The sequence below is a fragment of the Protopterus annectens genome, chromosome 7.part0 (genome assembly GCF_019279795.1).
Source record: "Protopterus annectens isolate FY-2018-M chromosome 7.part0, PAN1.0, whole genome shotgun sequence".
Lineage (NCBI taxonomy): Eukaryota > Metazoa > Chordata > Ceratodontiformes > Protopteridae > Protopterus > Protopterus annectens.
Genome location: NC_056739.1, coordinates 1,484,775,918 through 1,484,802,305, shown reverse-complemented (window position 1 = coordinate 1,484,802,305; position 26,388 = coordinate 1,484,775,918). Strand labels below are relative to the sequence as shown.

General features: G+C 37.0%; 1 protein-coding gene across 3 annotated transcripts in view; it reads left to right on the top strand.

The window, feature by feature from the left end:
• LHFPL4 (LHFPL tetraspan subfamily member 4) overlaps positions 1-26,388 on the top strand; it is a 1,031,502-nt gene that overhangs the window by 693,041 nt on the left and 312,073 nt on the right. For all 3 annotated transcript variants that reach the window (XM_044078034.1, XM_044078036.1, XM_044078033.1), the window contains exon 2: positions 5,339-5,575. In XM_044078034.1, the coding sequence (XP_043933969.1) occupies positions 5,339-5,575 (237 nt within the window). The remainder of the gene's footprint in view (positions 1-5,338; positions 5,576-26,388) is intronic.

Here is a 26,388-nt window from a genome sequence, read left to right as displayed (position 1 = left end):
ACTATCACACACACCACTGTAAACCACTCCTAGAATTAAACTGGCTTGAACTCCCAACCAACGTGCCTTTATTCAGCTATCCACCTTACACAACCTTATTTTCAAGCCTACTGCCTGCCCTGCACTAACCAGTCTAGTCACACCTTACACACCAAATCGATCCTTACGATCAAATGACAAAAATCTTAACTATCTCAAAACCTACAAGAAAACCTGGTCACTCTCTCTCTATTCATACTCTGTCTCTATACTTTGGAATTCACTACCTCTAGCTACCAGGTCTATGCAAGATCCTAAGGCTCTTCTAACTCCTTCTCTGCTTCTATACCATATCCTTAAGCTACTGCTCAGGCTTTATTGCTTCTATTCTTCTTAACTCCCTCTCACTATCTATCTGCATCACTAACTTTCTGGCTGCTATTTTCCTAACTGAAACTACCATTCTGTTTTGCTTGTACTATTACAGTCAATGTCACACATTGCACTACCTACGTACTACTTTTTTGGACAATGTCTACATCATGTATGGTGAGAGTGACTATTATTGTCTGTAGTGTTTTAACTGTATAAAATTGTGTAGATGTGTAGTAATATATTTCATCATCTTGTAGCAGTTTGTTCTTTCAACTTATTTTTGTATAGTATTTCTAATGTAATTTGTATTGTATTGGATTATACTGTATTTGTATTGTACTGTATGTGGAGCTTTTCTCCCCGGGCCTCTGCTGAAAATGGGTTCTGTAGACCCAGTCAGACCACCCTGGTAAACAAATGTCAAATAAATAAATAAAATATAGTCCGAAGAGGTAAGTCTCAGGTCATTCACCCCAACATGGACTATGACAGGGTCATAACGGTACTTGTTGAGTGACTTGAGTGCATGTGTGCTCTGACAGATCCTAGCAGCTGATAGACAGCTGATTGTGACCTTCTTGCCCAGTCTGGTGAGGGAGACATCTGTGCATCTCACTATGGAGTCACCTATGACCAAGACATTAGGTTTTGCGGTATTTTGCCTTGAGGGCTTATTTGCCGAGACACTGATGTATTTTATTATGTTTAATGGTTTCTAATTGCATAGCAGTGTGTGCAAGTGGTTTTCATTTGGGAGGTCTCTGATCTCTTGGTAGGCTTCTAATGAGTATGCGGAGGTATGTGTCGTGACCTCATTTTGTGTGAGAAGTGAAGTGTATGTGCTGACAACCTGTTTGATGCCCAGTTTGTTATTAGGTGAGAGAACTGATTTCAATTTCATAGTGTAATTACATCTCTCACATAAGGTATTTATTTGTTTTAGAAGTAAGTGGTTGTCAATATATATGAGGCAATTACTACATTGCCTCAGGATGCATATGTCAATCAGGCTGGCCCGTGAAATGATGGGAAACTGCTCATCCATTAAAGCAGGTCCATACCTCTCAACTGTACAGATTTTCACAGAATGTCCAGATTTTTGCCTCATATTTTTTGGCCTATTCCTCATAAAATGTGTGATTTTCTGGAAAATCATTGAAGATTGAAGTCAATAAATAATACTAAATAATGACATTCAAGTTTCAGACTTTATATCCCTCAGAAAATACATAATAATGCAAAATATTTTACTGTAGCAACTTTTAAGTTTATAGGAGCAATATTTAAATTCTGTCCCTATTTTTGGCCTTTGTCCCCCACATTCATTCTGTCTGTCCAGATTTATTGCACTGAGAGGTGCAGAGGTATGTTTTCATCATATGTACTATTAGAGAAGGGAGTGGGCTAGCTTGACCAGTTTTTGTGCTAGGACTAACAAAGATGCTTGCTCTCCCGAAGGCTATGGATGTTAAGTGTGGCGACACTGCTCAGTGCACCCATACTGGAGCAGGGAAGCAAACTAGAGTAACTAAGGAAACTGAGCTATAATACATCATGTTTAAACAATTCAGATTGTAAGGCCTTGCTGAGTTTAATTCTGGTGGCTGCCAAAAAAAGCAATTATTAGAAAATGGAAATCAAAGTCTAAATCAACAGCATTAGAAGTAGTGAAAATTGTAACAGAGATGAAAAACTGCAAGTGTGATCTTTAGAAAAGAGTAGGCACAAATTCCATAAGGAAAATGGGAATTGTGGGAACAATGCATGCAAAATAATGTTTTGGAAGAAGATTCTGGTTTAACGTAAGGCAGAAACTGAATGAGCTATGGAGTATTCTGTTAACAACGACTGTACAGAAGATTGTACAATGTTTATAAATGAAAATGTTATACGGTTTGTTTTCATTCATATGAATATATGATTGACTATGTCCTAAATGATAAAAAAAGATCTGTCTTTATTGAATTAACAAAAATCAAGCAAGGACTACACTGTTAGTGTTATCTCTTATCTAGTTCTTGCAATTTATCCCAGATTCTGTGGGCAAGCTCAGTTCTTTCTTCTCCATGCAATTCAGGAAGCAAAGAATCACAACAACGCAACAAGAGCAAAGCTTGATTGCCACTGGGATAACCTACAGGAAAACACATTTGAATTTCAGATTTTATATTCCGCAGTGAATGCATGATAACATAAAACCTGTTATCCTAGCCTACTTTCTAAGTTTATAAGAACAATATTTAAAATCCGACCCTATTTTGGAGCATTTGTCCCCTCATTATTGTAGGCTTCATCGAGATTTCTTGCACTAACAGGTTGAGAGGCATGTACCAAAAAACACATATACACACAGCCATGTAGACACACAGACATACATACACAGCCCCCCTTGTTCATACATCATTGTTCAGTTCCACTGGTGTTGTTTTCTTGTGGTAAGATGCTCCCTGTTCAGGATTCCCCTGCCACCTAAGCCTGTCCTAAGACTAGTCATTTCACAAACGCTCCTCTGAATTATGTCTCTGCTGTTATATATTTTAGCAATAACCAAAACAGAGAATAATTGGGTAATTTTGATGGCATCGTCTGATGTTAGGAATGTGTTAGATTCCAAACCTTCTTCTCTTATAGGAACGTGAGAAAGTTGAAAAGTAGATTGTGCTACAAAGAATTTAGCCGTAAACACATCCCACAACTGAGTACAAGGGTGGGTACATTTTGTTGTATGGACTGCACTTGCTGTGATGATATTCTAGGTAAAGGCAGTGATATTTTCACCCACCCTGTTACTGGACGTGTTTACAACTTTAAGCTGCTTGTTAACTGTATTAGTACTAATGTGGTTTATTTGGCTACTTGCCTCCAATGTACTTCATTCTATGTAGGAAAGACCACGAGAAGACTAAAAGACCGTATTATTGAACATGTCTGAGATCAGGAGGAGTAATGATGAACATAAGTCTGAGATCAGGAGGAATAATGATGAACATAAGTCTGAGATCAGGAGGAGTAAAGATGAACATAAGTCTGAGATCAGGAGGAGTAATGATGAACATAAGTCTGAGATCAGGAGGAGTAATGATGAACATAAGTCTGAGATCAGGAGGAATAATGATGAACATAAGTCTGAGATCAGGAGGAGTAAAGATGAACATAAGTCTGAGATCAGGAGGAGTAATGATGAACATAAGTCTGAGATCAGGAGGAGTAATGATGAACATAAGTCTGAGATCAGGAGGAGTAAAGATGAACATAAGTCTGAGATCAGGAGGAGTAATGATGAACATAAGTCTGAGATCAGGAGGAGTAATGATGAACATAAGTCTGAGATCAGGAGGAGTAAGGATGAACATAAGTCTGAGATCAGGAGGAATAATGATGAACATAAGTCTGAGATCAGGAGGAATAATGATAAGAATGCACTTTATAAGCACATTTTATCTTGTGGTAGCATGCATAGGCTTAAATTTAGGGTTGTAGACATGGTCCATATGTCTCTGAGAGGTGGTGATATTAATAATTCCTAGGAAGTCAAGGAATATGAATGGATTTTCAGGCTAGCTGCTGATCATCCTCCTGGCCTTAATACTGCTGTTACCTTAAAGCCTATTCTACTGAGGCTACAGCAGAGTAAATTTTGATTGTAAACATTCTCTATGTGTGTCCCTTAACAATATTTTTATGTGTGTTTTATTTTTATTTTTTACCTTTTATATGTGCTTTCTATGTTACTTTTAAATTTTGCATTTTTCAAAATAACCTGTTTGTGATTTTATATGTTGTCATTTGATCAGCTGGCTATGCTCACATGACTTTTCTTGGCTACTATTTAAACTCTAACTCATGTGTTTTTGATTTTGTATTTAGCATTGAGGAAGGGTGTAGACCCAAAAGCTTTGCTGCTGCTTTTTGTATTAAAAGTTTTTCTCAACATGGTTGTAATATATTTTAGCAATAACCCACAAGTTGGTGTGGGTATCACAGGATTTATTTACTGTTGGTGTGGTTTGATCACATGCTCAAACAAAGTCAACTGTGGGTAAATCTTGTGATACCCACATACAGGAGTAGGTTATTGCTATTTTACAATGATATTATTTAAGAAAGAACTTGCTTACCTTTCTTAAATAATGCCTTTGTATAATGGCACTTTAATGTTCTTCTGCCTTTGTATGCTTTACTGATGTACTGCACATTCATATGACATGTACGGCCACAGACTTGCATAGTACATCAGTACAGTGCAAGGGAGATCCTGTGAAAAAGAACATACTGAAATTAGGTAGCCTCTGTGTCTTTTTTTTTTTTTTTTAATTATTATTTACTTTTGTAAACTAACAGCATTACCGGAAGCTCGAGGGACAGGGTAAACATATGAGGATAGTGCGAGACAATTTACTTAAGTCTGGACACTTGAGAGGTAAGGTTTAAAAATTGGGAGCACTCATATTAGCAGAAATTACCTTCTAGCTTCCAAAGTTTTGCAGAATGTCCTTACTTTTTGTCTCATACTTTGCTTTGTCCCTCTTGAAATATCTGAAGGTAGCATATCCTAATAGAAAGTCTGTCTGCTCAACAGTAGTGAAGTGACCGGACTTCTTTCTATTGGCATATGCTAAATTTACAAGCATGTTGTCTGGAGTATCCAATCAGCATGCACATTTTGGAATAGTAATGACCTTTTATTGTATAATTATTTATCACTATTTGTATAAGAAAATCCTTCACTAGGATGCTTGTAGGTCTGTGAACATGCTGGAAGCATGTACACTCAAGAGTTAGAGAAAAAAATGGATAAACTTTTTGTGTTTGTGTGTATGTGTATACATTTGTGCATGTGTGTGTATCTTTATTGTTTATGGTTATATTTACTAGGAAAATCCAACTGTAGGCATGCCAGAATATAGTTTAGCTTTGTGCTGTCCTGACACTGACAAGCAGCAAAGTCACTAATTGCCATTTTCTGCTTTTTATGTCCCTACAGCTGTCTGTCTGGTCCTGGGCTGTATGATTTTCCCTGATGGATGGGACTCTGAAGCAGTAAGGGACATGTGTGGAAAAAAAACTGGGAAGTACAGACTCGGAAATTGTTCTGTGCGCTGGGCCTACATTTTGGCTATCATTGGCATCCTGGATGCACTTATCCTCTCCTTTTTGGCCTTTGTCCTGGGAAACCGGCAGAATGATATTCTTCATGAAGAACTCAAGGCAGAAAGCAAAGGTAAGTATAAAAAAGAACAAGCGTTTACAGCTAAAAGTTACAGGCAGAAAACTAAAGTTATGGGTAGAAAACCAACTAAATAGGGGTAATGATAATTAATAAAATAATTATGCTATAGAGATCATTTAAGTGTACCAGTTGAAAAGCAAAAGAAAGTGACAAGGGTAATGAGAAGAGAAATTGTCACAACTGAAGAGGTGGACAGCGCTGCTAGAGGTGAGAAATAGAAAATGCCTGTAGGAAGTAGTAAACCAAAGTTAGCAGGACAGATCCACGTTATATATTTTTATATATTTAAGTAGAGTGTGTGTGTGTGTGTGAGTGTGTGTGTGTGTGTGTGTGTGTGTGTGTGTGTGTGTGTGTGTGTGTGTGTGTGTGTGTGTGTGTGTGTGTGTGTGTCTGTCTGTTTTAGTGTAGTAAAGCAGTGACAAAAATACTCACCTCAAAAGTACCTGAAAATGTAAGTGTTTAGAGAATTTCCTTTCAAAAATATGTATAATGGGTATCTACACTAACCAGAGACATAAGGAAATCAGCAGCATATCAACCAATAATGGGCCCAAATATGATTTTCAGTCGAAGTGACTGTAAGTTACCTTATTAAGTAAGATCTGTTTAAGTGAACTCTTCAGAAAATATTCCATTTGGAGTTTCTTTCTCTCTTGTTATGGCTGAAAAGATATTATGAAGTTTAGTGGCCACACATATGTAGCCTTTGTCACCAGTGACGGTATAAATTGATAGCATTTCAAGAGGAGGGGAAGGTTTGAGGAACTTAACTCACAGAACATTCTTTTTTCAGTAATATAGCATCCAAGAAACAGACAGATATCAGAACATAAAAGTCTGTGAAAGAGCAAATAGAAATGTATTTTCTACTCTTAACTAACTGCAACCAGATTAGCTTTTGCATAAAATCTCAGTGGTGTACATAGGATGGAAGTTTGGAGCATATGCTAATAATAAGGTGCAATACAGTAAACCTGGAAGCAGAGAACTGTGTAGGTTTATTGAGAGCACGGTTCCGCCTTTGTTATACCTGCAGTGTCCAACATAAGTGACATATATGATCCTTTAAAGGCATATAAAGCAGAATATATAAAGTACAGTCTGACCAGATCAGTGGCTACATGTATGTGGGAACTCTTCACCAGACAGTAGGTCAGCATTTTCCCCAGATATGTAGATTCTTAGAGATAAGTAGTGCACAGTGAAGTACCAGTCTATGCTATTAGATCCAAATAAATGCTAACTACTGCATATGTTTTTAACTGTATTATCAAGTTTAGTTTTAGATCAGTGAAACAAAGAAGTGATAGTGGGTATACCCATACAATCTCAAAACACTGCCATATTCATTAGTGATAGCATTCTATAGATTGGCCAAGTTCCATAAAAGAATACTGGATCTTTTCTGCTCTTTTTGGTATATATTTATATTTATTTACAAGACTGCCTGACTGTCCCAGGTAAGTCAGTGTTCTTATATACTTACAATAAATGCCACTGTATTATTCTCTGCATAACTTGCAAGCACTAAATATCCTACTAATTACTACAGCACTCAACCTTCCTCATTACCTAAAGGGAAACAGTTTTGGTACTTACTTTCCTCACCTGCTTAGAGAAAAAAAGCTCTTGTACTCACTTTCCTCACTTATCTAGAGGAAAATATTTTTTTATTCAGGCATGTCCAAGGGTCAGCTCTCAGTGTTCTCTCCTGTCTATCTGATGAATCTGGGCATCTTGGGACAATGTAGAAATTGCCTCATGTACACAGACAACCCTCTCCTCCTACCACCCAACACTACAACCTGTGAGAGATACAATTATCTAGCCAAACTGGAGGTAAAGCTCTCTTCAATCAAGACTGAACTTGACAGTCAAGAGGAGAAGGTAAACACTTGCACCACACCCCACTCATCACATAGTCTCACTAAATCTACACCACCAAAATCCACACATAGAAACACAAAAACATTCGCGGAGGCTCTCAGTAATAATCTGCTCAAGCAATAGAGACTTCAAAAGCAGAAATGCAAGCAACCTCCACCCCACAACACAACCCAAACGACACAGCCCGCAGACTCAGTGTGCCACTCAACCACAGCCAATAAGGCAAAACAACGTACCCAACACACTAGTCATAGGTGACTCTATAGTCAGGCACACTGATGTCCTACTCACCAGGCTAAACAAGGAGAAGGTTACTGTCAGCTGCCTGTTGGGTGCCAGGATCTGCCATATAACCCACGCAATCAGGTCACTCCACAACAAGTACAAATATGACTTTGTCCATGTTGGTGTGAACGACCTGAGATGTACCTCCTTGGACTACATGAAAAGAGACATGGAAGAGCTCTCTGATCTTGTAGCCTAGGCAGGTATGACCCTAGTCCTGAGTAGCATTCTGCCATCACCCAGAATGATGCCGCAGTACAAGGACAAAATGACTGACCTCAACAATTGACTAAGCTTCTGGTGCCATTCTAAAGGGATCCAGTATCTGTTTGCCTGGGATGACATGGTCGACAGACCATAATGCTTTGCCAGAGATGGCCTGCACCTGTCACCCCTGGGATTCCAGATACTGGCTAAGGTTCTTGCCACCCCTACAGTGCCTTTTTTAGGCAAGGTTCAAATGACAAATTCACCACCGTAACAGGAACAGGCAAGCAAAAACTGAGGGTGATGCTGCTCAATGCTAGAAGTCTAAATCTCAAAATGCACTCACTCGAGGCACTCCTTAAAATGGAGAACATCGGTATCTGTGCAGTGACTGAGACCTGGTTCAAGGCTCCAGAGAGCACCCCTGCACTACCAGGCTATAACTCATATCACACTTTTCGGCCATGTAACCTGGACCAGAACACCAGAGGTGGAGGTGTGTCCATATTCATTAAGGATATCCAAACTTCCAGGTTAGTTGCTCAGCATAATGCAGCCGAGGTTATCCAAGTGCAACTAACTCTGGGCAAAACTGAAATCCAAATTGTAGCTTGCTACAGATCACCCACCATGCCCCAGAATTCCCACTCCTCTTTTCTTGATGTACTGGAAAATATTAAGGTTCAACCAAACACCCTAATAATGGGCGATTTCAACGACTCCACCATTAACTGGGAAAACTACTCATGCACCATCTCCTTCACTCAACGCTTTCTGGAATTCATAAACTCCAATGCTCTGGATCAACTTATGCACACCCCCACAAGGGGCAACAGTATCCTAGATCTAGTCATTACCAACATGAGTGACCAGTGTTCCACACCTGAAGTCAACACCTCATTGGTCCGATCCAACCATAAGCTAATTACCCTAGATATCCACATCCTGCCCCGACCCCCCCATTAAGGAAACCATGGTAAAAGATTTCTCCAAAGCCAACTTAATGCTTCTTAAGACAGAAGTGGTGAACTTCATGACACCCATCCAGATGTTAAACAAAAAACAGAAGCCAGCAACTGTGAGCTGTATGAACTAATTTAATTAGTTACAAAATAAAAAAACACAAAAATAACAGACCAGTTTCAGCTATGATGTTAACCTAGCCTTCATCAGTGTAAATATTCATAACATTTTGAGGTTCTTTTTATACATTGACATAATTAGTCACAAAATGTCATTGATGAGCTCATGAATATTCATCAGTATACAAAATCATAAATATTCATTAAGGCCAGGCTGGAAAAGTCCACTTAATTTTACAATCCATTTCTTTTCTTTTGTATTTAGTTTACTGTGCCACCCAGATTTGTTAGATCTGTCTCCAATTATTTTATCTATGACGGTAAAATGAAATCTGACGGTAGTATGTTTAAGAGTGTGTTTGTACAAAGCATTGCTCATCCGTTTACATTTTACATCACTAAGATGTTCTGAAATACGTAACTTAAGAGGCCAAGATGTTTGTCCTATATAAAATGCATGACAACTGCAAGAGGCCATATAAATGATCCAATCCGTGCTGCAATTTGCAAAAACCTGATGTCATATATCATACTGCAATTACTACTGGAGAAATGTTTTGTTTTAAGCACATCTTTACAATGGCTGCAGTGATCACACTGCATGCAGCCCACAAGTTGGTCTCCAGAAATAAGGGTTTGAGTCATATTCTGTTTATTAGAATCATGGTGATATTTGTAATGACTGAAATGAGATCCAAGATTTTTCCCCCTTTTAAATGAAAACATACAAGTTTCGGATAAATACTGTGACAAAACATTGTCCACCAGGAGAATGTTCCAATGTTGTCTGATGGCATCAGTGACTCTGTTTGTATTTCTGCCATATGTAGTAATGAATCGTAAATTATTATTTTTATTATGTGATTTGTGTTTATACTTAAGAAGGTCTTCTCTGTCCAGATTTGCAGCATGATTGCTTGCTGTATGTACATACCCCATGTTGTAGCCCCTTTCTTCAAACCTGTTCAACAAATCCTTACTGAAATACTTGAAAGTATTTTCATCTGAACAAATATGTCTCATCCTAATGAATTGAGACTTGGGGATGTTTTTGGTAATATGTGCTGGATGAAAGTTGGATGTGTGGAGTAAGGTGTTATATTCTGGGTATTTTCTGAATACTTCTGTACAAAGGGTATTATCCTTATTCCTTGTTATCAGCACATCCAAATATGTGATCTTGTGTTGGTCATAATTGATGGTAAAATGTAAACCCCATTTGTTCTCATTGAGATATTCAACAAATTCCATCAAGTATTCTGCATCAGACCTCCACATCATCCAGCAATCATCCAGATATCTACGCCAAATATCAATTTCCGTTAGATATATATGTTGTGTGTAACATCATAGATGATTTGTTCTTCTATGTATGCCATATATAGATCTGCATATATGGGGGCAAATGATGCGCCCATTGCAGTACCCCGTATTTGAAGATAACATTGTTTTCCATAGAAGAACACATTTTTGGTGAGAACATGTTCAGTTAAACATATAAGAAAGGTGTTGAGACCAAGTTTGTATAGTTCTGATTTATATAGCCAATATTCTATAGCATCAAGCCCTGCCCAATGTGGTATGTTAGTATATAATGCACTAACATCCAAGGTGCATAACAACCATTCATCTTCAATTTGCATCTCATTTATAATACCTAAAAATTCTGTGGTATCCTGAATTCTAGATCTTACCCATCTCAATAATGGTTTGAGGTGTTTGGTTAGAAACTCAGAAGTGGTTCAGTGAGAGAATCATTGCCTGCCACATTTGGCCTACCTGGGGGATGCAAAAGATCTTTATGAATTTTGGGCAGAAAATAGATATATTGGCAATTGGGATCAGATAGAGTAAGATAACTTTTTGTATTTGTTGTAATGATGCCATTTTCAACTGCCGAATCCAAAAATGTATCTATTTGTTGTTTAAACATAAGTGTTGGATCAAGAGGCATTTTAGTATAATATCTGGCATCTTCCAACTGTCTGTGCGCCTCAGCATCATATTGGGTCCAGTTCATAACTACCACCACACCACCTTTGTCTGCAGAAATGATAACCAGATTTTTATTATTGATAAGTTCCTGTAAAGTTGACATGTCTGTCTTTGAGAGATTATTAGATTTAGGGTGAGTCATACCCAAAGTAAAGTGTAGATCTTTGAGAACACTATTTTGGAAGTGACTGACACAAGGATGCATGGGTGGGGCAAAGGTGGATTTGTGGTATTTAAAATTGTCAACAGCAACATCGTCCTGTTTTGTGTCATGAAAATACAATTTTAAATTTAGCAATCTACAAAATGCTGTTACATCATGTGCAAATGTATCTTCACGAACAAAAAAAACGGGTATAAAAGAAAGACCTTTATTTAACAAAGCAGTTTGTGAGTCAGATAATGTTACATCAGAAATATTTAGTACATTTGTTCTAGCATGCTTGTTTATTTGTTTGTCAACAGTTCCATTAGACCCTCCAAACTTCTTATTTTTTCGATATTTCCTGCCTCCCCTCTTGTAAGACCTAAAGGGGCCACACTGTTATTACATTTGGGGGTGGGGGAATCTGAGGTTTGCTGTATGTCCAAATCTGTACCAGAAGAGGAATCGCTCCCTGATGAATCAGTATATGTATTACGTTTCCAAAGGATAGACTTGGGACATTTACGTTTGGGGGTGGTATTGAGTTTATGATAACCACCTTCAAACCTGACATGTCTAGTATGTTGAAATGGACGACCTTTGTCATAGTCTGTTTGGTCCCTATGAAATTTTTTGAGTTTCCTATCCTTTAGTTGTTGTTCAAAGGTAAGTAAGTCTGAACTAAGTTTGGACAATAAGGTGGAAAAAAACGGTTGGCCCTTGTATTGATTACAGTCATCACATGATTTACTCACATTAAGAATTTCCCTATTAATAGTATGTTCATAGTATCTGGATAATGTTTCCACCAATTTCATGGAACAATTCTGTTGTATTGTTGACCATTCACTGGTTAGTTGTTCATCTAATTCAGTTACTAATGGCTGAATTTTAACTCTAAGCCCTCTGGGAGTTATCCCTTTGGCCAAGTATGCTTTGAATAATTTAAGATGCCATACATTGGACCTTAATGTTTTCATACTTCTATTTAGTTGCTGAAACTGCTTTTCACAATGGTTTTTGGGATTATCTATGGTATTGAAACTGTTATCATTGGGTCGTTCTCCTATTCCAAAAATGCCCAAATCTTCTTTATCAGAAGAGAGCCCAACCAGGATCCGATTCAAATCCATTATGGAAGATAAAAAAGGGGGAATTTGAATACAAGGATATAAGAGAGCCACACAGACCCAAATGTAGGTCAAAGACAAAATCAAAATAAAATATATAGTCAAAGTCCAAAAAACAGATTCACACTTGTGTGTTAGCCAAAAAACAATTCCAATTGCTAAAAAATGAAGAAAATAAATGCAGTACCACGTCCAAAGATTAAAAAGATTGTGTGTGGAAACTGGGCAATAATGGCCAATCAAACTTAGCATCTAAAGTCTAAGTTGTTAAAAGCAGCCCTGACAAGAATAATCATACAAAAATTTTGTCTGCTTGCACTGAATGTGTCATTGAAATGTTTATAAGTATAGCCTCTGATGATTGACAAAAAACTTTGCCACATCCAGATCCACTTATAAATAAATACCAGATATTTGAACAATAATGGTAACTGCAATATGGTTTTATGACAATGGCCCTTGGCAGGTACCACATTTTTGAAAAATACAAAGTTGGCTAAAAAACATGTGTGAATCAATAGAATATAATTGTCTATGTTCTACTATTGAGTCCATCAAAAGAGGCCCATAATCAGTTTAAATTGAAGTCATGTAACTTGGACAAAATGAACTAACATAAGTAAATATTTTGCAATATATACTATATGTATATGTATTGTTCCGTAAACCACTAGGAAATAAGCTGAAAATTAGGACATATATATGTCTTACAAAATAGTGTTACGTAACATAACCAGATTTGGTGTGACCATATATATAAATGGTCTTAATATGTTCAATAAAAAATGATTAACAATATTAATGGCATCTTAAGAATAAATACTCAAAGCTGTATTAATGTGAATGGCTTGGATATACTGTAAGTTATCCATTGGGGAATATTTAGCTGTAACCCTATTTATTTGGAAATCCACACTAAAATTATGTTAAATAATACCTGAATATTTATGTTAGTAAGAACAGCTTAAATTAAGACCATGTCAGACATGTAAACAGTGCAGTAATAATTGACAGCATAAATCTACATCTGAATTTCAAAGCTGTATTAGCCTAGTGTCATAGCAAGATATATCTGAGAATAAACATAGATTTGTAAAGAATATTTCAAAGTAAACTGTCTGCCCTGAATCCTAGGACACAAAAGTGTGATACTTATTGTTATATCCAATCATATAGATGTATAGTGGTTATATCGGTAAAGCACACAATCATAAATTGGTCCTAATAATTCAAAAATCAGCCTTCAACCTAATGTATCACAAGGTGATAGCCCCACTATCTGCAACAAATGACACAGCTTTCCATGTTGATAAATCAAATTGCCACATAGTATAAAATGCTATACATACACAAGCCAATACGTATGTATAGTCCTTCCCCAACAAAACACAAAATTATGTCTTTACAATAAAAGATGGTATAATTTGTTTATAAAGTTCAAAAATTGTTGTTGGATGTCATAAAATACAGCCCGTAGTAATGTAACAAGTGTTCTGTAGTGACAAAATGGTTCCGCACAGGATTCCTGATATAATCCTAAAGTTAGTCACTGTTCATTGACCATAGATGTTATTGGTATATAGAAATCCACTTAGTCATGCTTGCAGCCGTTTGTACAAACGTCATGTTTCCACACCATTCACAAATAAATGAAATGTGATAACCGGACACTAGTAACCTATATTAAACACCCTGTTGCACCCTCATAAACCTGCAGTAGTGTCCAGACTAGTAATCTAACAATGTTCCAATATTGAAAAAACGGCCTTAAGACTGTAAAAAGCTGAAAAAATGGCCAATAACAAAATAGGTTCTGTCCCAAGTTCTTAATAGAATCCGTGGTTTGTAACCATTTGTAACCATTTGTTATCAAAAAATTGTTGTTAAAGTATAGATATTCACTTGAACATACTCACAGCCGTTTTGCAGTAGTCGAATGATCGTGCTATGTGGAATTGTGTATGGTATAGCAAGTAGAATCGAATTTCCGCCAAATAGTCAATGTTAAACACACTATTAAGCCTTAATGTACCTCCGATGTCGCTCCAATGAAAAAAATCATGTAGAAATGGATTGGATACCAAGCGACTGTAGTAAATAATGAAGTCCTGGATTCAAAAGGCCCAGTCGATAAACTTTAGAAACTGTGCGCAAAATAAAATCGCTACATCCCAGTTATGGATTGTTTGAGAAAAAGTCCTCAGATGTATAAAAAAACAATGGTTATATCCAGCCAAAATATGAACAAGAGCTCAAAATATCGTGGAGAATCTGGTACAGATTCTCCCCAAACAGCAAACCACAGACTACCAGCAGGAAACAGAATGTGCACTCAGAAACTAATTCCCCTGCACGGAAGTAATTGCATGGCTTGAAAACACTTGGTAAACAAAAAAACAGAAGCCAGCAACTGTGAGCTGTATGAACTAATTTAATTACTTACAAAATAAAATATCACAAAAATAACAGACCAGTTTCAGCTATGGTGTTAACCTAGCCTTCATCAGTGCAAATATTCATAACATTTTGAGGTTCTTTTTATACATTGACATAATTGGTTACAACATTTCATTGGTGAGCTCATGAATATTCATCAGTATACAAAATCATAAATATTCATTAAGGCCAGGCTGGAAAAGTCCAGCTAATTTTACAATTCATTTCTTTTCTTTTGTATTTAGTTTACTGTGCCACCCAGATTTGTTAGATCGGTCTCCAATTATTTTATCTATGATGGTAAAATGAAATCTGGCTGTAGTATGTTTAAGAGTGTGTTTGTACAAAGCATTGCTCATCCGTTTACATTTTACATCACTAAGATGTTCTGAAATACGTAATTTAAGAGGCCTAGATGTTTGTCCTATTATAAAATGCATGACAACTGCATTTTTTTGTTCCTGAAGATACATTTGCACATGATGTAACAGCATTTTGTAGATTGATAAATTTAAAATTGTATTTTCATGACACAAAACAGGACGATGTTGCTGTTGACAATTTTAAATACCACAAATCCACCTTTGCCCCACCCATGCATCCTTGTGTCAGTCTCTTCCAAAATAGTGTTCTCAAAGATCTACACTTTACTTCGGGTATGACTCACCCTAAATCTAATAATCTCTCAAAGACAGACATGTCAACTTTACAGGAACTTATCAATAATAAAAATCTGGTTATCATTTCTGCAGACAAAGGTGGTGTGGTGGTAGTTATGAACTGGACCCAATATGACACGGCTATTAATAGGACGTGCTGGAGGGATAGATTCATCACCCAAAGACTCCCTATGCTGTGGAATAAAATCCCGGTATATGTGAGGCAGAGCACCTCGCTGGCCTTGTTCAAGAGAAATCTTGACCAATGGATGGGAGATCGCAGATATACCCCAGGGATTACCTCAGTGTCACTGCTCAACAGAGGCACAGCAAAATAATGGGTATAGTTCCCCATACTAAAGGGGTGGCGTAAGCCACAAAACTATGGGCTAGGCTTGTAAATGCCCTCGGGCAGATAGCCTAGTATGAACCTATGAACCTATGATGCTGAGGCGCACAGACAGTTGGAAGATGCCAGATATTATACTAAAATGCCTCTTGATCCAACACTTATGTTTAAACAACAAATAGATACATTTCTGGATTCGGCAGTTGAAAATGGCATCATTACAACAAATACAAAAAGTCATCTTACTATATCTGATCCCAATTGCCAATATATCTATTTTCTGCCCAAAATTCATAAAGATCTTTTGCATCCCCCAGGTAGGCCAATTGTGGCAGGCAATGACTCTCTCACTGAACCAATTTCTGAGTTTCTAACCAAACACTTCAAACCATTATTGAGATGGGTAAGATCTAGAATTCAGGATACCACAGAATTTATAAATTACATGCAAATTGAAGATGAATGGTTGTTATGCACCTTGGATGTTAGTGCATTATATACTAACATACCACATTGGGCAGGGCTTGATGCTATAGAATATTGGCTATATAAATCAGAACTATACAAACCTGGTCTCAACACCTTTCTTATATGTTTAACTGAACATGTTCTCACCAAAAATGTGTTCTTCTATGGAAAATAATGTTATCTTCAAATACGGGGTACTACAATGGGCGCATCATTTGCCCCCATATATGCAGATCTATATATGGTATACATAGAAGAACAAATCATCTATGATGTTACACACAACATATATATCTAACGGAAATTGATATTTGGCGTAGATATCTGGATGATTGCTGGATGGTGTGCAGGTCTGATGCAGAATACTTGATGGAATTTGTTGAATATCTCAATGAGAACAAATGGGGTTTACATTTTACCATCAATTATGACCAACACAAGATCACATATTTGGATGTGCTGATAACAAGGAATAAGGATAATACCCTTTGTACGGAAGTATTCAGAAAATACACAGAATATAACACCTTACTCCACACACCCAGCTTTCATCCAGCACATATTACCAAAAGCATCCCCAAGTCTCAATTCATTAGGATGAGACATATTTGTATTTGTTGAACAGGTTTGAAGAAAGGGGCTACAGCATGGTGTATGTACATACAGCAAGCTATCATGCTGCAAATCTGGACAGAGAAGACCTTCTTAAGTATAAACACAAATCACATAATAAAAATAATAATTTACGATTCATTACTACATATGGCAGAAATACAAACAGAGTCACTGATGCCATCAGACGACATTGGAACATTCTCCTGACGGACAATGTTTTGTCACAGTATTTATCCGAAACTTGTATGTTTTCATTTAGAAGGGGGGAAAATCTTGGATCTCATTTCAGTTATTACAAACATCACCATGATTCTAATAAACAGAATATGACTCAAATCCTTATTTCTGGAGACCAACTTGTGGGCTGCATGCAGTGTGATCACTGCAGCCATTGTAAAGATGTGCTTAAAACAAAACATTTCTCCAGTAGTAATTGCAGTATGATATATGACATCAGGTTTTTGCAAATTGCAGCACGGATTGGATCATTTATATGGCCTCTTGCAGTTGTCATGCATTTTATATAGGACAAACATCTTGGCCTCTTAAGTTACGTATTTCAGAACATCTTAGTGATGTAAAATGTAAACGGATGAGCAATGCTTTGTACAAACACACTCTTAAACATACTACAGCCAGATTTCATTTTACCATCATAGATAAAATAATTGGAGACAGATCTAACAAATCTGGGTGGCACAGTAAACTAAATACAAAAGAAAAGAAATGGATTGTAAAATTAGGTGGACTTTTCCAGCCTGGCCTTAATGAATATTTATGATGTTGTATACTGATGAATATTCATGAGTGCACCAATGAAATTTTGTGACTAATTATGTCAATGTATAAAAAGAACCTCAAAATGTTATGAATATTTACACTGATGAAGGCTAGGTTAACACCATAGCCAAAACCGGTCTGTTATTTTTGTGTTTTTTTATTTTATAACTAATTAAATTAGTTCATACAGCTCACAGTTGTTGGCTTCTGTTTTTCTGTTTAGCAAGTGTTTTCAAGCCGTGCAATTACTTCCCTGCAGGGGAATTCTTTTCTGAGTACCCATGCAGATGGACAATACAGTTACAACTACTGAATCCAACACAATTGCACTTTATGAGCACTTGCATGAGTGCATGGATTGTGCTATCCCAAACAGAACCAAGAATCTATCCTCCAAAAAAAGGCAGCCAATCTGGTGGTCCCCTGCCATAAACAAACTGTACAACAGAAGGAAGAAACTGTTGCAAAAGAGAGTAAAATCCCATGAGTGGAGGAGCTCCCTGGTCAGCCTCAGTAAGAAACTGCGATCCCTGATAAAATCCTCCAAAGCTAGTTATGAAAACAAAATCACCACTGATTCTAAAGACAGCCACAAAGCATTCTATAGCTATGTCAAGAATCTCAATGGCAACACTCAGATCTGCTTTGAGTTACAGCACAATGGCACTAAATATACAGACCCAACTGATATTGGCAGCATCCTGGCAGATAGGTTCAGTGCTAACTTTACCCCCCTCTCACCCCCTAAAGAGCCCATCTCTATACCGGAAGAATGCAAAGTTCCTGTAATCACAGCTGCACAGGTAAAAACCACACTCTCCAAAGCCAAGAACACAGCATCCATGGGACCAGACAACATCCCAGGCTGCATTCTACATGAACTACAGAACAAACTGGCACCCCACCTAAGTACCATGTTCAATCATAGCCTCTCCTCAGGCTTTGTGCCTGTTGAATGGTGCACAGCGATGGTTATCCCACTCCACAAGGGGGGAGCCAACCCGGACCCCGGGAACTACTGCCCCATTAGCCTGATGAGCCTGGCCTGCAAGGCCATGGAACATATCATCATGGAACTTATAAACAAAGACATTGGTAATCTCCAAACTCTGGACCCCACCCAGTTCAGGTTTGTAAAAGGCAGATCATGTCTCCTAAACCTGATAGACTTCTTTGAAGCAGTCACCAAAGCCGTAGACAAGGGTAAGGTGGTTCACACAGCCTATCTAGATCTTGCCAAGGCTTTCAACATCATCCCCCACTCTGGAATTATAGATAAACTCACTAAACTAGGTATAAATCCATATGTCACAAGATGGGTTGCCAACTGGCTGACTGACAGAACCCACACTGTGAAAGTAGCAGACTCCAAATCCGACTTCAGACCAGTGACAAGTGGAGTACAACAGGGTTCAGTACTGGGTCTTCTCCTGTTTGGTATTTACTTCTCTGAAGTACAGGCTAACACAGAAGGTCTTTGGCTAATGAAGTTTGCAGATGACTGCAAACTAGGAGCCATAATCAAAACTCCTAACGATGTGGACATCCTACAAAAGGGCCTCACTGAGACAGATGCCTGGTGTCAAAGCCATGGCCTCAAGCTCAATGCCAAAAAATGCATTGTCATCCCCTTTGGTAAAAACTCTGTACCCATGAACTACAACATAGGTAGTAGTATACTTAACACCGAAAGTGTGATAAGAGACCTTGGGACACACGTGGACAGTAGTCTCTCCTTTGATAATCACATCACCACACTATTCAGGAAATCCTTCTACGTGGCACACCTCATCACAAAAGGTTTCTCATCCAGAATAAAAGAGGTCATTGTTCCCCTCTACTCGTCACTCATTAGACCCATTATAGAGTACAGCACCCCTTTTGGTATGTACCTCACAAGACATCTACAACAGCTGGAAAGGCTGCAGAAATACCTCACTAAGAGGATTTCCGGCCTCAAACAGATGCCCTATGTAGACCGTCTCAGAAAACTCCAGCTTTACTCCGTCATATATCGCCTACTCAGAGGTGATCTCTGCCTAACATACAAAGCTATGTCAAACTCAGAGCTGTTGGACATGCTCCACTTAAAGAAATCCCAATCCCTTCAAGCTACAAGCTCTAGGGACCTAAACCTTGTCACCACAATAAACAGAACACGCCGGAGGAATAGATTCCTGCCCAGAGACTTCCCATACTCTGGAATAAACTACCTATCTATATCAAACAAAGCTCCTCATTAGCACTCTTCAAGAAAAATCTTGATGATTGGATGGGAAATAGGAAATTCACCCTGGTGATCACCTCTGTGGCTCTGCTCAACAGTGGCACAGGAAAATAATTGTCTTGGGTGGCAAAATCCAGGGTAAATTTTTAGCTGGGCTTGTATAGGCCCCGGGCCAATAGCCTAGTACCTACCTATAATTGTTTTGTCTCTTCAAATAACTTAATTATTTTCTGCATAATTATTTTGCTTGAAGAAACATTTTTTTTTAAATGAAGAACAGCAAGGGTAGCACCTTCTACATCCTGCTATGTCAAGTTGTTCGTGGGAATGGTTAAGAACATATATATTTTTAGTAAAGACATTATACAAATCCAATTCAGTTTGCTTTAGTAAAGACATTATACAAATCCAATTCAGTTTGCTCCTATTGCTACAGCAATGATATAATGGCAGCATGGAGTTACAAAGGTAGTTCTACCTAGATTTACTAAACACTGAAATGTGAACAGTTTTGGTTTACTTTTCTATGTAGTATATATCAAATATAAAACTTTGGTTGGAATTTTGAAGTTATTGGAAGGCCAACTTGTCCAAGGACCCAGTTGTCAAAACTCTGTATCAAACTGAATAGTCAAGTATGCACAGCAGCTGATAATGTATGTTTTGAGTGCATTTCTGAAACCTGCATGTGACCCCATATATAACAGATACATGCACAATACTCAAATTACTGACTGAGTAAATATCACTGTCAAAAAAAAAAAAAAAAATATATATATATATATATATATATATATATATATCAGTATATCAGGTTTGTTGGTTTGGTCAACAGCTGTTTAATCGCTAATTGGTCGACGAAACATAGTCAAAAGGTGTGCAGTATCAACAATCACTGGGTAGGGTAATATTTCCTTTCCTCAGTGATTGTGTGATCACGGAGTTAGCATATATAATTAGCAGGGGGTGTGGGGGTGCAGCACCCCACATGGTGTAATGTTTATTTATTTATTTTTTTAGGTAATATTTGCATGCATCAAGAAACAACCTCAGCGCATGCATACTAGGAACTCGACTTTTCCATTTCCAATGTATAGTGGTTTACCTTCAGGGATTTTATTACACTGAATCACAAGTCATAAGCAAACATTCAATATAATATATATGCCATACAAAAAATATTTTTTGACAAGGAGTCAAGTCCCCCTTGCATGTCCACAACCCCTATATACTAACTCCCCAGTCATACAATAATTCCTATGATTACAAACTAGAACATGACATACTGTACATAGACCTCTACTGCTTTCTGTGAATTGTGTTTTGGTGAAATGAGTTTTCAAAGAATTGTGTTCATTGAGTTCTCATTCCTCTTGATGAAATGGCACACACACACACACACACACACACACACATATATATATATATATATATATATATATATATATATATATATATATATATACTGGCTTAAAATATGCACAACTCCATATATAGAGAGCAGAGAAAACTAGTGCTCCTGTAGCACCATCTTATGATGAGCCATACAAGCTGAAGATGTGTGGAACTGAGAAGTAACACAGTGTACTGTGTCAGTAAACTTAACTATGTTGTATGTCTCTAGACTGAAAATACATTCTATATGCATCCTAATAAGTATAGTATCATGTATGTATTTATATTTGTGCGTTACTAGACAACAAGTTGTCATTTTGTTGCTTCCCAAAGAGTTGAAAAATACTGATTTGGATTGGCACATAATTTGGCATTTTTTGAAGAGTTCTTTGCTAGGAGTCTGAGTTGCAAGTAGTTGAGTTTGCTGGGAGTTGATGAGTTGGACATGTTTGTTTTAGCAGTTTCTTTGTCTAGTAGGATACTTTGATTTTGCTTTATTATCTACATTTGTATATGTAGTGGGTAGAAGTGAGAAGTACTGTGTGATCTTGTTTGCATTTTTATAAAATTAAAATTTGCTGTTGTGAAAACTCCTTATATAGCAGGAAGACATTGCTTCTTATCTACACAATTACCTATATATACATATATATGGATTTGGCAGAGTTCATTGACTTTTCACTTTGTTGACAGCTTTCCTAGGCGTTAAGTTTTGACAACAAGAAAGCTGATGAGACAGAATGGTTCAAGATTAGCAGGGTTCGGAAATATTGTGTGTTAGAGTTCCTATATATAAGTAGCAGGGGGTGTAGGTTGCAGGGGGTACTTGCTTCCCCTGCAAAAAAGCATTGTTTTTAGTTTTGGTTTTTCAGAGTTATGTCCCAAACATTCATATTTTCTTATATTTTGAGATTGACAAACTGGTGTCAATTATATGTAAGTCTGTCTAATATTCATTAGATCAACTTAAAGATACCCATATACATACACACACACACACACACACACACACACACACATATATATATATATATATATATATATATATATATATATTTATATATATATATATATATATATATATATGTGTGTGTGTGTGTGTGTGTGTGTGTGTTTATGTCTGCATGTGTGTGTGTGTGTGTGTGTGTGTGAAATATACATATATATATATATATATATATATATATATATATATATACACACACACACATATATATGTATATATATGTATGTGAATATACACACATACACACACACACACACACACATATATATATATATATATATATATATATAGAGAGAGAGAGAGAGAGAGGGTAGAAATTGTGAGTATTGTCCATGCATTCATTATACAAGAACATACACAGTTGTTAGGAAACTGGCTGGCAGATTTGTTGACAACCAGTACGTGCACTTGTTACATTGATTTTATTTTGCAATGTTTTTTCTATGAGTTAGGCATTGAAAGGTTAGCTGCATAGAAGTAAAAGGATGACACACAGGAAAATAATGGGCAACCCACAACTTCACATGCTTTAAAAAAACAAGCTTAAATGGATTCAAATTTTAGATATGAATATTGCAACCAGTGCAGCTAACCTTCAGGGGTGGGAATTAATGAACAATAATATGTGTTTACATATAATCAGTTTGACTAGCAACCTGTTAATATGCAGTATTTTGATAGGCTACTTGTCAAAATTGCATTTTCTTACATTAAATAAGATGATTTCATTCATATGGGAATTCATAGTCAGACTTTTAACTTAAGATAACATTTTCCAAGACTGCTCCATCTTCAAACAGAAAGCTGAACCTTGGAAGAGTGATACACAGCAAAGACTGGTACAATCTGCTGCTTCATTCCATTGTCAAAGTTACTCCAAGTGATGATGTCTGTATTTCAGCATCTTAGAAGGTTGCCCATTTCCCTCAAAGCATACAACAAATGCACCAAAAGAGATTATATTGCTGTCATGTTTCCCAAATATACACACCATTCCTAACTTGTGGCATAATGCTGCCCAACCAATGATATACTGGGTGCACCAGTCAATGTCTCTAAAATAATGCTCATATATAGTCAATGGCAAGTGACCGGTTCTTTGCTGAACAAATGACCACTACTTTGTTTAGTATGATTTTTTTCAAGTAATACATTGATATAAGTAACAGCAGAAGTCATTTAAGCGAATCATACACTTAGCACATTTCAAAGATACTCACTACCAAGAGGTGACAGTTCCTTATTGGTCAGATATGAAAATCTGTATTTAAAACTTAACTTTTATTTCATTATTAGAATTCCATGGTGCCATGACTATCTAGCCTTCAAGGAGACAATCAGATTTTAAATGAAAACACATTTTCATTCATTAAACAATGGAACAATTTATATCTTCATAACAGGAAATGGTGATTGGAAGTGGGTTTGCCCTATTTTCTTCAAACTTACTTATGGAAAGTTTTAAAATGGAGTGGATGAGAAGCCAGATTTTAAAATATTGACATATAGATTGCTTCATATTTATATATACTTCATATTTATTGTAGAAGCATAAGAGAACAGAATAAAGGATTTTATTACCCATATTCAATGTAATAAATCTGGATTATAATTTACATAAAACGCAGATAATATTTTTGGATGTGATGCTTTTTGTGGAGAAATAATTAAATTCTATCAAACCTAATACAAATGAAATAGCTTCAACAGTTTTATTTATTTTTCAAACAGAAACTAGTCATTCAAAGTCAGTGAATTCATTACCAGATAGTTAAGTTGCAGGGGCAGAAGGACTCTACCAAATATTACAGGATTTTAAGAAGGAAGTAATATATATATATATATATATATATATATATATATATATATATTGCCAACACATTGTACAAAAGAAATTGTAGTAAGGAGCAATTGTTATGAGCTGTACAGAAAATATAAAAAATATATAAAAAATACTCTAACAAACCAACAAAACAGACTATATCTGAACTAGAAGAACATGTTTTAAACATGAAGCATATTTGTCAGTTACAAATATTTGACTTCTTCAGAACAAACACATTAACTTAAAACCCATGTGTAAATAACCTATTATAAAATTCATATCTTTATACTACTGATCACAATAAAAAATTCAAAGAGAAATTTTTTTGCATAAAAATTAACTACTAAAAATACTGGAAAGGCTCACCCAGACTCTGCCATAGCTTGCTGTGAGGGAAAGGTTAGTTTGCTTTTTATTTCTTGTATTTTGTATTACTTTATTGCCTTTTTCTATTTTGTATACTATGATTTGTTTTCTTTACACTGTGTTTTACTTGTATTCTGCTTTTAACTGCATATTAAAACCTGAAAAGAGACCACAGCTCTGTCTCTTGTGAGTCAGACAGAAATTAGAACAGATCATTTAAGGAGTCACACATAAGTTAGAACAGGTCAGTTAAGGTTAATCATCTGTGAATTGAGGGGGTGGAGCTAGGAACTAAACCTTATGTTTAAGGGATAAAATACACCATTTCAGAGCTTTACTAGAAAGGTTCACCCAGGAGCAGCCTTAGGTCAACTGGTGCCCTAGGCAAACGGGCTCCATGGTGCCCCCCACCACACCACCTGGTGCCCCTATCCTGGTCTACCTACAACAAATAAGTATTGGAAAAGTGCCCTTGCTAGAGCAGCGCCCTAGGCGGCCGCCTAGTTGGCCTATGCCTAAGGCTGTCTATGGGTTCACCCAGACTCTGCCACAGCTTGCTGTGAGGGAAAGGTTAGTTTGCTTTTTATTTCTTGTATTTTGTATTACTTTACTGCCTTTTTCTATTTTGTATACTGTGATTTTTTTCTTGTATTCTGCTTTTAACTGCATATTAAAAAATTAAAAGAGACCACAGCTCTGTCTCTTGTGAGTCAGACAGAATTTTTCCAACCTCCCACCCTGTTACTGTTGTGTTCTTAAACACCACTGTCTTTCTAGTTGCCTGCCCTTTATGTTAATTTGACCATATACCTCATTTCCCCTGTGCTTTTACTGGCTGGTGTGAGTAAGCACAAAATTATCATTTTGTGAAATCACTCCCCTTCAACTATTAAAATTTATTGGCCATCCTACTGTATTCCATAGTACCAGAATATAAAAGTGCCCACCCCCTTTCAATCAATCTTGCTCTTTTAAAAATAGTGGCTCTCCACTAAAACATAACTTTTTGTACAGCTAAAACTTGTTACCCACTTTCATATCTAACTGCTTAGTGCACACTGCAGTGTTTAGGATAAACCATTTTTTCATCTAACCTTTAAACATCTATTGCAAGACCACCTGTTGTTGGAGAGCCCACATTCTGCCTCTCAGTAGTCATCTTGGGATTAGTGCTTCTGTTTTCTCCTGGTGAGATAAAGAGTACAGTGGCATTACTTCCTGGTGGCTGCTAATCACCAGAAAGCCTAATAACTGCTTTATATGTGACAGCTTGGAAGCTGTGCTTATTTTCTGATCCTGGTGAGAGTAGGAGTAGAGTGCATTGATTCCTGACTGTTTCCGGTTGGAGAGTGAGTGTCTGTTCTTAACGTACCTGATTGGTCTGGGTGCCATTCGAGACATCTACCAGAAAAAGGCTACAAGCCTGCAGACCCTTGCATTGTCTGGGCAGACAGACTGTGGCCCACTTCGCTTCTTAAGATTGGTGCTAACATTCTGCTTCTGATAAGAGGAGAAGCAAATGAGTATTGTATCCTAACAGAGTGAAGCTGTGGTGAGACCAGCATTAGTAGTAGCCAGGCAGTAGCCATTCATGTGACTCCCCTCTTTTCATCATTCTTGACAGGCTAATTTTTTGTTTTCAGTAAGCACTGCTTGATTTGTTTCTAACTTCAGAATATCTGCCTAAATACTTCATCCTTAAATTTTAAGGGTCTACGTATTAGTTTCCCCTCAAGTGTTTGGCAGTGCTCTGTACTGTTCACCACATTACGCATGCACTCCAGTCATTGGACCACAATTACCAACATGACTCCATCATAGTCCATGTGGGTGTAAATGACCTAAGACATACCTCCCTAAACTATATGAAGAGAGACATCATAGAGCTCTCAGAATATGTGTCTTAATCTGGTATGAGTCTAGCACTGAGCAGCATTTTACCATCTC